This window comes from Solanum lycopersicum, chromosome 8, assembly GCF_036512215.1.
Source record: "Solanum lycopersicum chromosome 8, SLM_r2.1".
Taxonomy (NCBI): Eukaryota; Viridiplantae; Streptophyta; class Magnoliopsida; order Solanales; family Solanaceae; genus Solanum; species Solanum lycopersicum.
Window position 1 is genome coordinate 57749432 of NC_090807.1, and position 12200 is coordinate 57761631.

The 12200-nt window shown below is 31.1% G+C and overlaps 1 protein-coding gene across 1 annotated transcript; it reads left to right on the forward strand.

Annotated features, from left to right (window-relative positions):
• Nucleotides 1-21: 21 nt before the first annotated feature.
• LOC138338064 (uncharacterized) lies at nucleotides 22-1077 on the forward strand. Its single transcript, XM_069288532.1, has one exon. It carries the CDS (start codon nucleotides 22-24, stop codon nucleotides 1075-1077), a length of 1056 nt encoding a protein of 351 aa, XP_069144633.1.
• The last annotated feature ends 11123 nt before the right edge of the window (nucleotides 1078-12200 follow it).

Here is a 12200-nt window from a genome sequence, read left to right on the forward strand (position 1 = left end):
ATATTCTCTCATAATTTCATTATGTCGAATTTATCCAAACTTGAGTTTGTGGCATTAGATATTTCTGAAAAGAATTATCTTTCATGGGTACTCGATGCTGAGATTCACTTGGCTGCTAAAGGTCTTGATGCCACTATTACTCAGGGAAATGAAGCATCGAGTCAAGATAAGGCGAAAGCTATGATTTTCCTTCGTCATCATCTTGATGAGGGCCTGAAAATTGAATATCTGACGGTAAAAGATCCACTTGAGTTGTGGACTGACTTAAAAGGGAGATATGACCACCTAAAGGCAACAGTGTTGCCAAGAGCCCGTTATGAGTGGATGCATTTACGGTTTCAAGATTTTAAGACCGTAATTGAATACAACTCTGCTGTATTCAGGATAACCTCCCAGTTAAAATTATGTGGGGAGACTATAAAAGATGAGGACATGTTGGAAAAGACACTTACTACTTTCCATGCCTCAAATGTGATATTGCAGCAACAATATCGTGAAAAGGGTTTTCAGAAATATTCTGAACTAATTTCATGTCTTTTGGTGGCTGAGCAACATAATACTCTTTTAATGAAAAATCATGAAGCTCGTCCCACTGGAGCTGCTCCATTACCGGAGGCAAATGTGGTGGAAGCACGTGATCAATCTGAAGTAAAAAGAGATGATCATCGGGGCTATAATAATGCACGGGGACGTGGCAAAGATAAAAGACGATACACTAATCGTCAAGGTGGTGGTCATAATAAAAGGGAGAACAACATGAGTTCTCAAAATAACCCCTCAAAAAGTAATTGTCGTCGTTGTGGCATGAAAGGCCATTGGAAGAATGAATGTCGCACACATGAACATTTTGTAAGGCTCTATCAAAATTCCTTTAAAAAGAAAGGAAATAAAAGTGGTGTTTCCTCTTCCAATGCTCGAGCTGAGTCACATATGACTCTTAAAGATGATGATAAGCCGGGAACATCTCAAAAATATGATAAGGATATTGAAGCAAATTTGGCTTTAAAGGATGTTTTTGATGGCCTTGGTGACATTACTCATATGGAAGTTGATGACTTCTTTGGAGATCGAAACTGATGTTTGATCTTTTAGCTGGGGAATGAAGTCTGTTAATATATTACTTATGTATTTTTAATTATTATGTTATTCATGTTGAAGTATTTATATTTCCGTTGTTAGTTTTGTTTCTTCCTTCTTTTGATGTATTTTATTTTAATGAAAATTAATAGAAATCCCCAGTTGACAGTTGGATTCAAGATGAGTAATGGAGATGTATGCCTTCTTGATAGTGCTACAACGCATACAATATTAAAAGAAAAGAAATACTTTTCTAATTTGGTTATAAAAATGGCATATGTCAACACAATATCAGGTAGTACAAAATTAATTAAGGGCTCTGGAAGAGCGACCTTATTACTACCTGGAGGGACAATATTAAGCATTGATAATGCATTATATTGTAGTAAGTCTCAAAGAAACTTATTAAGTTTCAAAGTTATTCGCCAAAATGGCTATCATGTTGAGACGGCTAATGAAGGAAAGGTTGAATACCTTTACATTACTACAATTAATGTAGAGAAGAAAATTGTGCATGAAAAATTACCTGCATTTTCTTCTGGGTTGTACTATACAAGTATAAGTATAGTTGAATCACATGCCATAGTAAACAAAAGGTTTATTAATTTTAATGATTTTATCATTTGGCATGACCGGTTGGGCCATCCCGGATTTAATATGATGCACAAAATCATTGAGAATTCATATAGGCACACCTTAAAGAGCCCAAATATCCTTCAATCAAAGGAATTCTCTTGTGCTGCTTGTTCTCAAGGAAAGTTGATCATTAAACCATCAACAGTTAAGGTTGGAATTGAATCCCCTGCGTTTCTGGAACGTATACAAGGTGATATATGTGGACCAATTCAACCTGCATGTGGACCCTTTAAATATTATATGGTCTTGATAGATGCTTCTACAAGATGGTCACATGTGTGTTTATTATCAACTCGTAACATGGCTTTTTCGAGATTGTTGGCTCAAATAATAAGATTGAAAGCACAATTTCCAGACTATACAATAAAGACAATCCGTCTAGATAATGCTGGTGAGTTTACATCTCAAGCATTTAATGACTATTGTATGTCTACTGGTATAACAGTTAAACATCCAGTTGCGCATGTTCACACTCAAAATGGTCTAGCAGAATCATTGATTAAACGTCTGCAATTTGATAGCTAGACCATTACTAATGAGAACAAAATTATCTGTATCTATGTGGGGGCATGCTATTTTGCATGCAGCAGCACTTGTGCGCATAAGGCCGACCAATTATCATGAATTCTCCCCATTACAATTGACTTTTGGTCAAGAGCCAAACATTTCCCATCTTAGAATTTTTGGATGTGCGGTGTATGTCCCAATTGCTCCACCACAACGCACAAAGATGGGGCCCCAAAGAAGGTTGGGGATATATGTTGGGTATGAATCTCCTTCAATCATAAAATATTTGGAGCCTATGACTGGAGATTTATTTAAGGCAAGATTTGCTGATTGTCATTTTGATGAATCAGTATACCCAACATTAGGGGGAGAACATAAGTCATTGGGAAAAGAGGTAGATTGGAATTCATCATCTCTATCTCATTTGGATCCTCGAACAAACCAATGTGAGCAAGAAGTTCAAAGAATAATTTATTTGCAGAACATTGCAAATCAGCTACCAGATGCATTTACTAATCTTCCAAGGATTACAAAATTGCATATTCCAGCTGTTAATGCTCCAGTTCGAGTTGATATCCCGACGGGACAAATTGTTAAGGCAAATGAGTCTAGACCACATTTGAAGCGTGGTAGACCAATTGGTTCCAAGGATAAAAATCCTCGAAAGAGAAAAGGAATAAATGATCAAGATGATCATGGGTTGAAAGAAATTTCTCAAAATGAGACCCAAGTCATAAAACATGATGATGAGGAGGTTCGAACTTCTGAAAATAATGAAATTTCAATGAATTATGTCTCGACGAGAAAGTTGTGGAACCGAAATAATATTGTGATTAACAACATATTTGTCTATAATGTTGCTATTGAAATAATGCAACAAGATGAAGATTTTGAGCCAAAATCTGTTCACGAATGTAGACAGAGAAATGATTGGCCAAAATGGAAGGATGCAATTCAAGCTGAATTGGCTTCACTAGAAAAATGTGAAGTTTTTGGACCGATAATCCGAACACCTGAAGGTATCAAGCCAGGGGATACAAATGGGTTTTTGTACGAAAAAGAAATGAGAAAGGTGAAGTCATGAGATATAAGGCCCGACTCGTTGCTCAAGGTTTTTCTCAGAGACCTGGCATTGATTATATGGAGACATATTCTCCAGTGGTAGATGCAATCACCTTCAGATATCTCATAAATCTGGCAGTTCATGAAAAACTTGAAATGCGTCTAATGGACGTTGTCACAGCCTATCTATATGGCTCATTGGACTACAACATTTTCATGAAAATTCCTGAAGCATTCAAAGTGCCTGAAGCATACAAAGATTCAAGAGAAACTTGTTCAATAAAGCTTCATAAGTCTCTGTATGGATTGAAACAATTAGGAAGGATGTGGTACAATCGTCTAAGTGAATATTTGTTAAAGAAAGGGTACAAAAATGACCCGATTTGTCCCTGCATTTTCATTAAACGGTCGGGGTCTGAATTTGTAATAATAGCTGTGTATGTTGATGATTTGAACATCATTGGCACTCGTAAAGAGCTTTTAGAAGCTGTTGAGTGTCTGCAAAAAGAATTTGAAATGAAAGATCTCGGCAAGAAAAAATTTTGTCTTGGTCTACAGATTGAGAATTTGTCAAATGGAATACTTGTTGATCAATCAACGTACACAGAAAAGATACTAAAGCGTTTTTACATGGATAACTCACATCCATTGAGTACTCCAATGGTGGTAAGATCGCTTGACATCAATACAGATCCATTTCGACCTCAAGAGAATGATGAAGAGCTTCTTGGTGATGAAACTCCTTATCTTAGTGCGATCGGGGCACTAATGTACCTTGCTAACAATACTCGACCAGATATCTGTTTTGCAGCAAGTCTACTGGCAAGATTCAGTTCCTCCCCAACAAAAAGACATTGGAATGGTGTTAAACACATACTTAGATATGTTCGAGGGACCATGGACATGGGTTTATTCTATTCCAATGAATCCAAATCAGAACTGATTGGTTACGCAGATGCAGGGTATTTATCAGATCCGCATAAAGCTCGATCACAAACAGGCTATTTGTTTACATGTGGAGACACGGCAATATCTTGGCGATCAATGAAGCAAACGTTGGTAGCTACTTCTTCAAATCATGCAGAAATAATAGCCATCCATGAAGCAAGTCGAGAGTGCGTCTGGTTGAGATCAATGACCCATCATATTCAGGAAATGTGTGGTTTTTCTTTGAAAAAGAATATACCAACCACAATGTACGAAGATAATGCTGCATGTATAGCTCAATTGAAAGGGGGATACATCAAAGGAGACCGGACAAAGCATATCTCACCAAAGTTCTTTTTCACGCATGATCTTCAACAAAATGGTGAGATGGAAGTTCAACAAATTCGTTCAAGTGATAATCTTGCTGATTTATTCACTAAGGCATTGCCAACATCAACGTTTGAGAAGTTGAGATACAAGATTGGAATGCACCGTCTCCGAGATATCAAGTAAATTTTTCATCAGGGGGAGTGAAATACGCGTTGTACTCTTTTCCTTAACTATGGTTTTGTCCCAAGTTGGGTTTTCCTGGTAAGGTTTTTAACGAGGCAACATTCAAAGCGTATTATGAGATATGTGTACTCTTTTTCCTTCATTAGGCTTTTTCCCATTAGGTTTTTCCTAGTAAGGTTTTAACGAGGCACATAATCTATGGATATCCAAGGGGGAGTGTTGTAAATCCATTGTATATGTGGATGATCCATTAGAGTTATCCAACAATTAATTGGATTCATGTATTAGTGTTTCCAATGTGATAAGATATCAAGGTGATATGAACCTTGATGATAACTATGTAAATTTCAAGGTGACCTTTGACTATGATATCTCAACACTATAAATAGAGATATCATTCACCATTGTATGATATACTTGAATAAGAAAATTATCTCCTCTATCTTATACTTCTTGTCTTTTTCTTCTTATATTCTGAGCTTTCTTTACAACATATTAGTTATTCAAAAAATATTAATTATTCCACATTCTATTCTATTAATATATATCCTGTGTTGTATATATTTATTAGTTATAAAAAATTTTAAAATTGTCAATTAAATATTGTATTGTATTGTTTTATACTTAAATTAACTTGTTGAAAATTAATACATATCAAATAAGTTGAATCTTATCTGCCTACCAAATACCCCCAAACAGTCAACACCAAGTATGTTGAAAGAAAAATATGAGCGTCTATTTGGGGTAGGTAATAGAAAATAACTCGCAAGCATCAAAAGCCAAAAAAAGAATATTTAATTATTAAAACTGATTTTATAAATATTTCATTAGGTGTTTAAATAGAATTATTGAATTGGTTATAGATGTCATTAGATTTATATGAAAAAGTTTCATATTGAATAAGATATTTTTTAATATAGACGATTTTATATTTATACTCGAAACATTTAATCACAGATAAAAAGATATATATATTTATTCTATCATTATTCTTATTGATTCTTATTTGATGTTATATTATAGCTTGAGGTTTGAAATAAGCTTCGTTTTGCCTGAATATCCCAATAGCTATTTTGCTTATTTCATTTTTTACTTGCATTTAAAAACATATTTGATTACTATTAGTAAGTAATATTTGTATCTAACGAGTCAGGACACTCATCACATACATCTTTAACCTCATACAAATTTCATTATATTATTTTTTCAGAAAAAAAATTCTTTTAAAAATATAAAATATCATATTTGTTTTTAAAATAAATTAGAAGTAAAAGTGTGTATATCTCTGCAACTTTAATATTGAATGTTGAAGCCCGATTTGTGGGGGAATTCTGTAGACTTTAGAGATAAAATAATAAGTTCCAATTTATTTTATTTTTATTTTATTTTTGGTTGTGGGTGAATTCTCTGAATATCAATTAAATTGGGAAAATGGGCCCACCTGTCCACGTGACATGGTTTGCTGACAATGATATCCACGTGGGTGGGGGACCCCGTAAAACTTCACCACGGATGGAATACTGAAAAGATCAAATATAAAATAAAGTTAAATTTAAATTTATATTATTAGGTTTAGGAAAATATTTTTCAATTGGATTTTTTTTATTTTCATAAGTTGAGTTCAAAGTTGATATGAATTCAGAATTTGAAATTTTGAAGCTTTTATGATAATTTTAAATTAATACTTTTTTCGTTTTAAATTATTGTCTTACGATAATTTTCTTAGTTCATTTCAAAAAATTGTCTCATTCTTTTTTAATTATTCTTTAATTTTAAATTTGTACCTGATCAATGTCTAAACGTAAATTGATATGCATATGACATATAGATAGTTCCAACATTGCACATGACAAAATCACTTAAAACAACAATGTGTGGATATGCAACTCGTATTGATTCACGAGAAGTCTTTCTATATATTTTTTTTAAAGGGAAAAAAGCTTAAACATATCATTGAACTTTTAAAAATAAATTTATTTACGTTATCAGTTAAAAGTTTGGTTTATTTATGTTATTATTTATAAAAAAAAAAGGCTTATCATTCCATTATTTTTTAACAATAGTTTTGTAAAATTATTTTTGACACATAACCAATTATGATTCGATCACGTCATCAATTTTTTTAATTAAAAAAATAAATTATTATTTTTTGATTTTTTAATTAAAAAAATTGATGACGTGATCGAATTATAATTGGCCACATCATTAATTTTTTAATAAAAAAATCAAAATTCTGAATAAAAAATAATTTTTTTTGTTTTAATTAGAAAATTGATGACGTGGCCGAGTTATAGTTGGTCACGTGTCAAAAATGATTTTGCAAACACCTATACAAAAAAATGGCATGGAATGAGTTTTTTATTTAACGGTAATAAAACAAATGAGCCAAACTTTTAACCGATGATATAAATGAGCCTTTCTGAAAGTTCAATAGCATATTTGAGCATTTTTCCCTTTTAAATAATAATATAAAAATAATTTTATTAGGTATTCAAATAAAATACAAAGAAAATTCAATCGTTGAATTTAAAATTTAATAAAAAATTTGATCAAATTAAGTTATATCTCGATATTTATATCACTTCAATCTAATAAGATTTAATGATATAGCAATTTCATTCATTTATTAACTTAACTCATTTTAATATTTTATAAATTTGCTAGCTCGACGCCTCTAAGTCAAATAGTATTGTCATATTCATATAGATACTCAGTTGAAATAAAATCTCAAATTTCTATAAATCAATGTTGTACAATTATATTTTCGTCTAAAACATGTGTGTGCTTTTAGAATATTAATGACAATCGACAGCCACCTGTTGTGGTTTCTAGATTTGGACTAGAAAATTGTAATACAATGCTTAGCTTGTCTTTCAAGCTTGGAACTTGAACAGAGTCTGCTAATAAGTCAAGCATATGATTAAAAAATATTCGAAAATATTAGTTTATAAAATTATATGATTTAGTCTGAAGCAAAAAATAATAACTAATTTAAAATGGAGGTCCTTGCGTAAAAATCATGGTGAATAGAAAGGAAGGGACAATCGAGATTTGAAAGAGAGACGAGAAGATAATGGATACATGTTATATTTCTTGTATCAAATTGTAGGGAAAAAACATAAATTTCTCTTTAAATTTATATCGGAAAGTCAGTTATACGCTTAAATTATCATAGTAACTTATTACACACCTATACTATTCAAAAGTAAATTTATTACCACCCTAAAACGTGTAACACCACTCTCACAATATGTGGTGTATTACACTCGCTGCCACATCAGTTACGAAAGTGCCATGTCATAAATTATTTTTATTTTTATTTTATTTTCTTTATTAATTAACTTTTCTTTTATTAATTATATTTTACTCTAATTAATCCCAAATTGATTATTTTAAATCTTTAATAATTATATTTTCTTCATCACTAAATCTTATCTATTTTCAATTCTCATTTCATCGTAAAATCATATATGAACCCACCTTCACTATTGTTATGTTCTTCACCACCGCTATCGCCTTCAATTCTTCTTCTTCTTTGTCACCCAACACCAAATATCACCACCACCTTTATCAATATTGATTTTTTCTTCTTCACCACCTTCTATACCTATTTTAATTTTTGTCACCCACCATCCATCACCACCAAACACATAAAATTCCAATCACCACTAAACCCAAAAATTGATTAACAACCAAATAACGTATAAAAAATGAAAAATATAACAATCAATCGCAATTTTTCTAGATAAAATACAATTATTCACTAACAAATCTATGAAAATTAAGCTAATTGCGAATAAAAAAAATGTGCTTTTAGATTGTGATAAAAAAAGTGTGATAAAATAAAGAATGAAGAAGAAGAAGACAATGGGTGGGGTGTGAAGAAGAAGAGGTGTGGTGGTTGGGGTAGAAAAGAAGGATTATTATTTATTTATTTTACTTTTTTTCCAAACTAATGAGCCTATTTTTTATTTTTGTTTTATTTTTTCACATCAGTTTTAGGGGTTAGAAAATTCACTTTTGAATGGTACAGGTATATAATAGGTCAATATAATAGTTTAAACGTGTAACTGACTTTTCGAAATAAATTTAAGAGAGAATTTATGTCTTTTCCCAATGATTGTATCACAAATACAATTGTTGCAATTAATTTGTACCAATATAAGTGTATGTAGCACGGTCTCAATTTGAGAGCCAATAGTAAAACTTCATAAACAAATCCTTTTTTTAGTTGATATATGTAAATTGAATAATTATAACATATCTAGTATAATTCTATAATGAAGTCATAATTCAATTTGTTCAAATAACTAAACATTATTTCTTAGTTAGTATCAATACAACTCGATCCGGTCAATCTTCGCTACAATTAACTAAACATTATTTCTTAATTATTACAACAATCTCTATATTAAATGAAGCAAAAATTATAATATTTTCTATTTAAAAACTATTTGCAAAATTATCAATACATAAGAATTTGGGGCTCAAAAAATATTGTGGCCTAGTCAATTGTTTTAGTGACCTTATGATCGAAACAATCCTGTTTATATCAAGTGTATTTTCCTTGTATATTCACTTTGTATTAATATATTTGTGTGTATTTAAATCTGACTAAAGATTTGTACTAATATATTCAACTGAATTTATCCTTGTCAAACATTTATATCATGTGATGTATACTCTTCCAAAATACGATCGAATATTGTATCTCTCTCCTTTTCAAGCGTAGTAAAAGTTTAAGTATGAAAGCAAAGAGGAAGAAGATAAATCTCCACTATCTCTCGCCTAATTTTTTTCCAGTAATATCTCATCTAATCAACCCTCGAGTCTTTTGTTGCTTATTGAAATTCTATTCATGCAAGAGATAAAGAGGAGAACGAGCGAGAAATGAGAGAGATGAACGAGAGAAGGAAAGAAGGGGGACGGGTAGGAGAGATTTGCACTAACGTAATTCTTTTCAATTATAGCTATGTATAATATTTTCACAATCCTCATAAATAACGAAAATTTACTATATCGAACTATATTCATGTAATTTAAATCTCGAAAGGTACACTTTTTACCTCTTTTCTCAACCGTTGAAGCCCAAAAATGTAAGGTCATTGTCTGTTATAAGTGGTGGGTAGGACCAGGACCATGTCCTAGAGTGTAGAGCTGCAAAGTAGAAAGTAAATACTAGCTTTATTATTAACTTTGGTTATGGCTGTGAATGACAACTTGTAACCAATAAGGGAAACGCAAAATCAATCCCCTCCATGTGAACAAGGTACACCCAATGTACTGTCAACTTTATTACTTCCGCCGTTTAAAAAAAAAAATCTAGTTTGATTTGGAACAATTTTTTTTAAAAAAAAATTATTTTGTGATTTTAAAATTAAAACTATGTCCAATCTATTAAAATATCGTATAATTTTGTGGTTTTAAATATATCTCATAAAAAGTTAATGTTAAAGTTTACAAAAAAAAAATAGGTCATTTTTTGTGAAACAGACTAAAAAGAAAATTGGTCTTTCTTTTTGAAACCGATGGAGTATTTTGTTATTTCCTTCCGTTTCAATTGATAATGTTAAAAAAAGTACTTTTAAATTTTATAATGGTAAATTAAAAATATGTCAAATATTTTAAAATATTCATAATATTTTTAAACGTATCGAGTGAAAATTAAAAATTAAAATAGAAAAAATTATAATAATCTAATAATTGTGTGGGGGAGGGAGGGGAATGACCACAAAAGATGGTGATGGTTCATTACCATTATGCATTGGCAAGTTTTACTCTGTTTCAATGCATTGCACTTATTGATACCAAATGGCTGTATTTTACCAATTGCATTTAGGGCAGCTTGCAGGCAGGCACCACCAAATTCATGTATCCACAACACTCGAAACTTCTCATTTAATTAATCAATATCTATTTTGAGATGTATATTCAGAAATAAAAGCAAATTAATTCAAAATTTAAATTACACGAGTTTGAGCTCAAGATTCTTGTTTTTACCTTTTTAAAGAAAAATGACAATTATGGTGTCCGCATCAATTTGCATACATCTCGACTGGTTTCACAAAACATCTCTCACCATTCATCAATAACATGTACTCTCTCTCTTCAACAATAATTGTCTATTATTGACTTGACAAACCTTAAAAAGCAATAAATATTAGGAGTAATATTATTGAATTGAAAAAGGATAAAAAAAAATACTCTGAAATGATTGAAAATAGCTCATATTTGCCCTTAAATTATATTTCGGCTCAAATTTATCTTTTTCGTCAAACTATTGGGTCAAAGTACCCTTTTTATTAACGATACCATATAAATTCCACATTGCATGCTACAATATAAATAGAGTTCCACTGCCACGTACACTAATAATTTTCCCCTAATATTTCCTCTAATAGCAGTGCAGTGTCGGATTGAAACAGCAGGAAGCGTAATTGAATTCCTTTTTATGTTCTATTGTTTTTTTTCTAGAATTGTAAGCTTTGGTGATGACAAATCTACTCATCTATGATCATGCCATTTTGTGTACCAACACTAATTAATTACTTTAAATTTATTTAATGTCAAGAAAGCGAAATTAAATAAAGTTGTCATGTTTAAATTTAGTTACAAGTTAATTTTTTAGAATGTTTGCTATTTGGGATTAAAAAATTCATGGAACTAACCTACGTGCACCTGCTATTAGGGGAATATGGAGAAATGAGGGAAAAATATGGGGAAATGGGTGAAATCGTATCGAGAGGAAAATTATTAGTCTATGTGGCAGTGGAATCTATTGGTGCTTATGTGACATGCAATGTATCCACATGACATTTGAACAACTTTTATTAATAAGAAGAGTACTTTTTGATCCAATAGTTTGACGGAAAGGATATATTTCAGCCGAAATATAGTTTAAGGATAAATATGAATTGTTTCCGATAGTTTAGGAGTACTTTTGAGCCTTTAAGTATCTCAAAACTATAATGAAGAAAAACTTAAAGTATCTCAAAACTATAATAAAACTCTCAGGAACATATACAAAAATTTAACTATAATCAAACTCTCAAGAACATATACAAAAATTTAATTAGCTTAACGTAAACATCAAGCCCAACTAAATATTTATTTACACACCTACCACACAAAACACAAGTATTTCTCATAAATGTTTTCAAATAACTATGCCAAGACCAAATCCAGACGTCAAAGTATGACCAATAATATTATACAATTTCATCGCCCTCCATCCTAAATCGGCTACATAAATTTTTGCTTAACTACGTTTGACCAAAATATCAATCTAAATTAAAAAAATGTTGAAAGGAAAGACACAGAGTATCAACATTCTGGTAAATGAAATGTTTACAAGCCCCTTGGTATATCGCTACGTAGGATCATTCGAATCTCGTTTATACATAATTAAAATTATTATTTTTTATATAAATTATAATAGATGTTGAACCCCTTTAATTATAGCCCTCAAAGTCACTTCA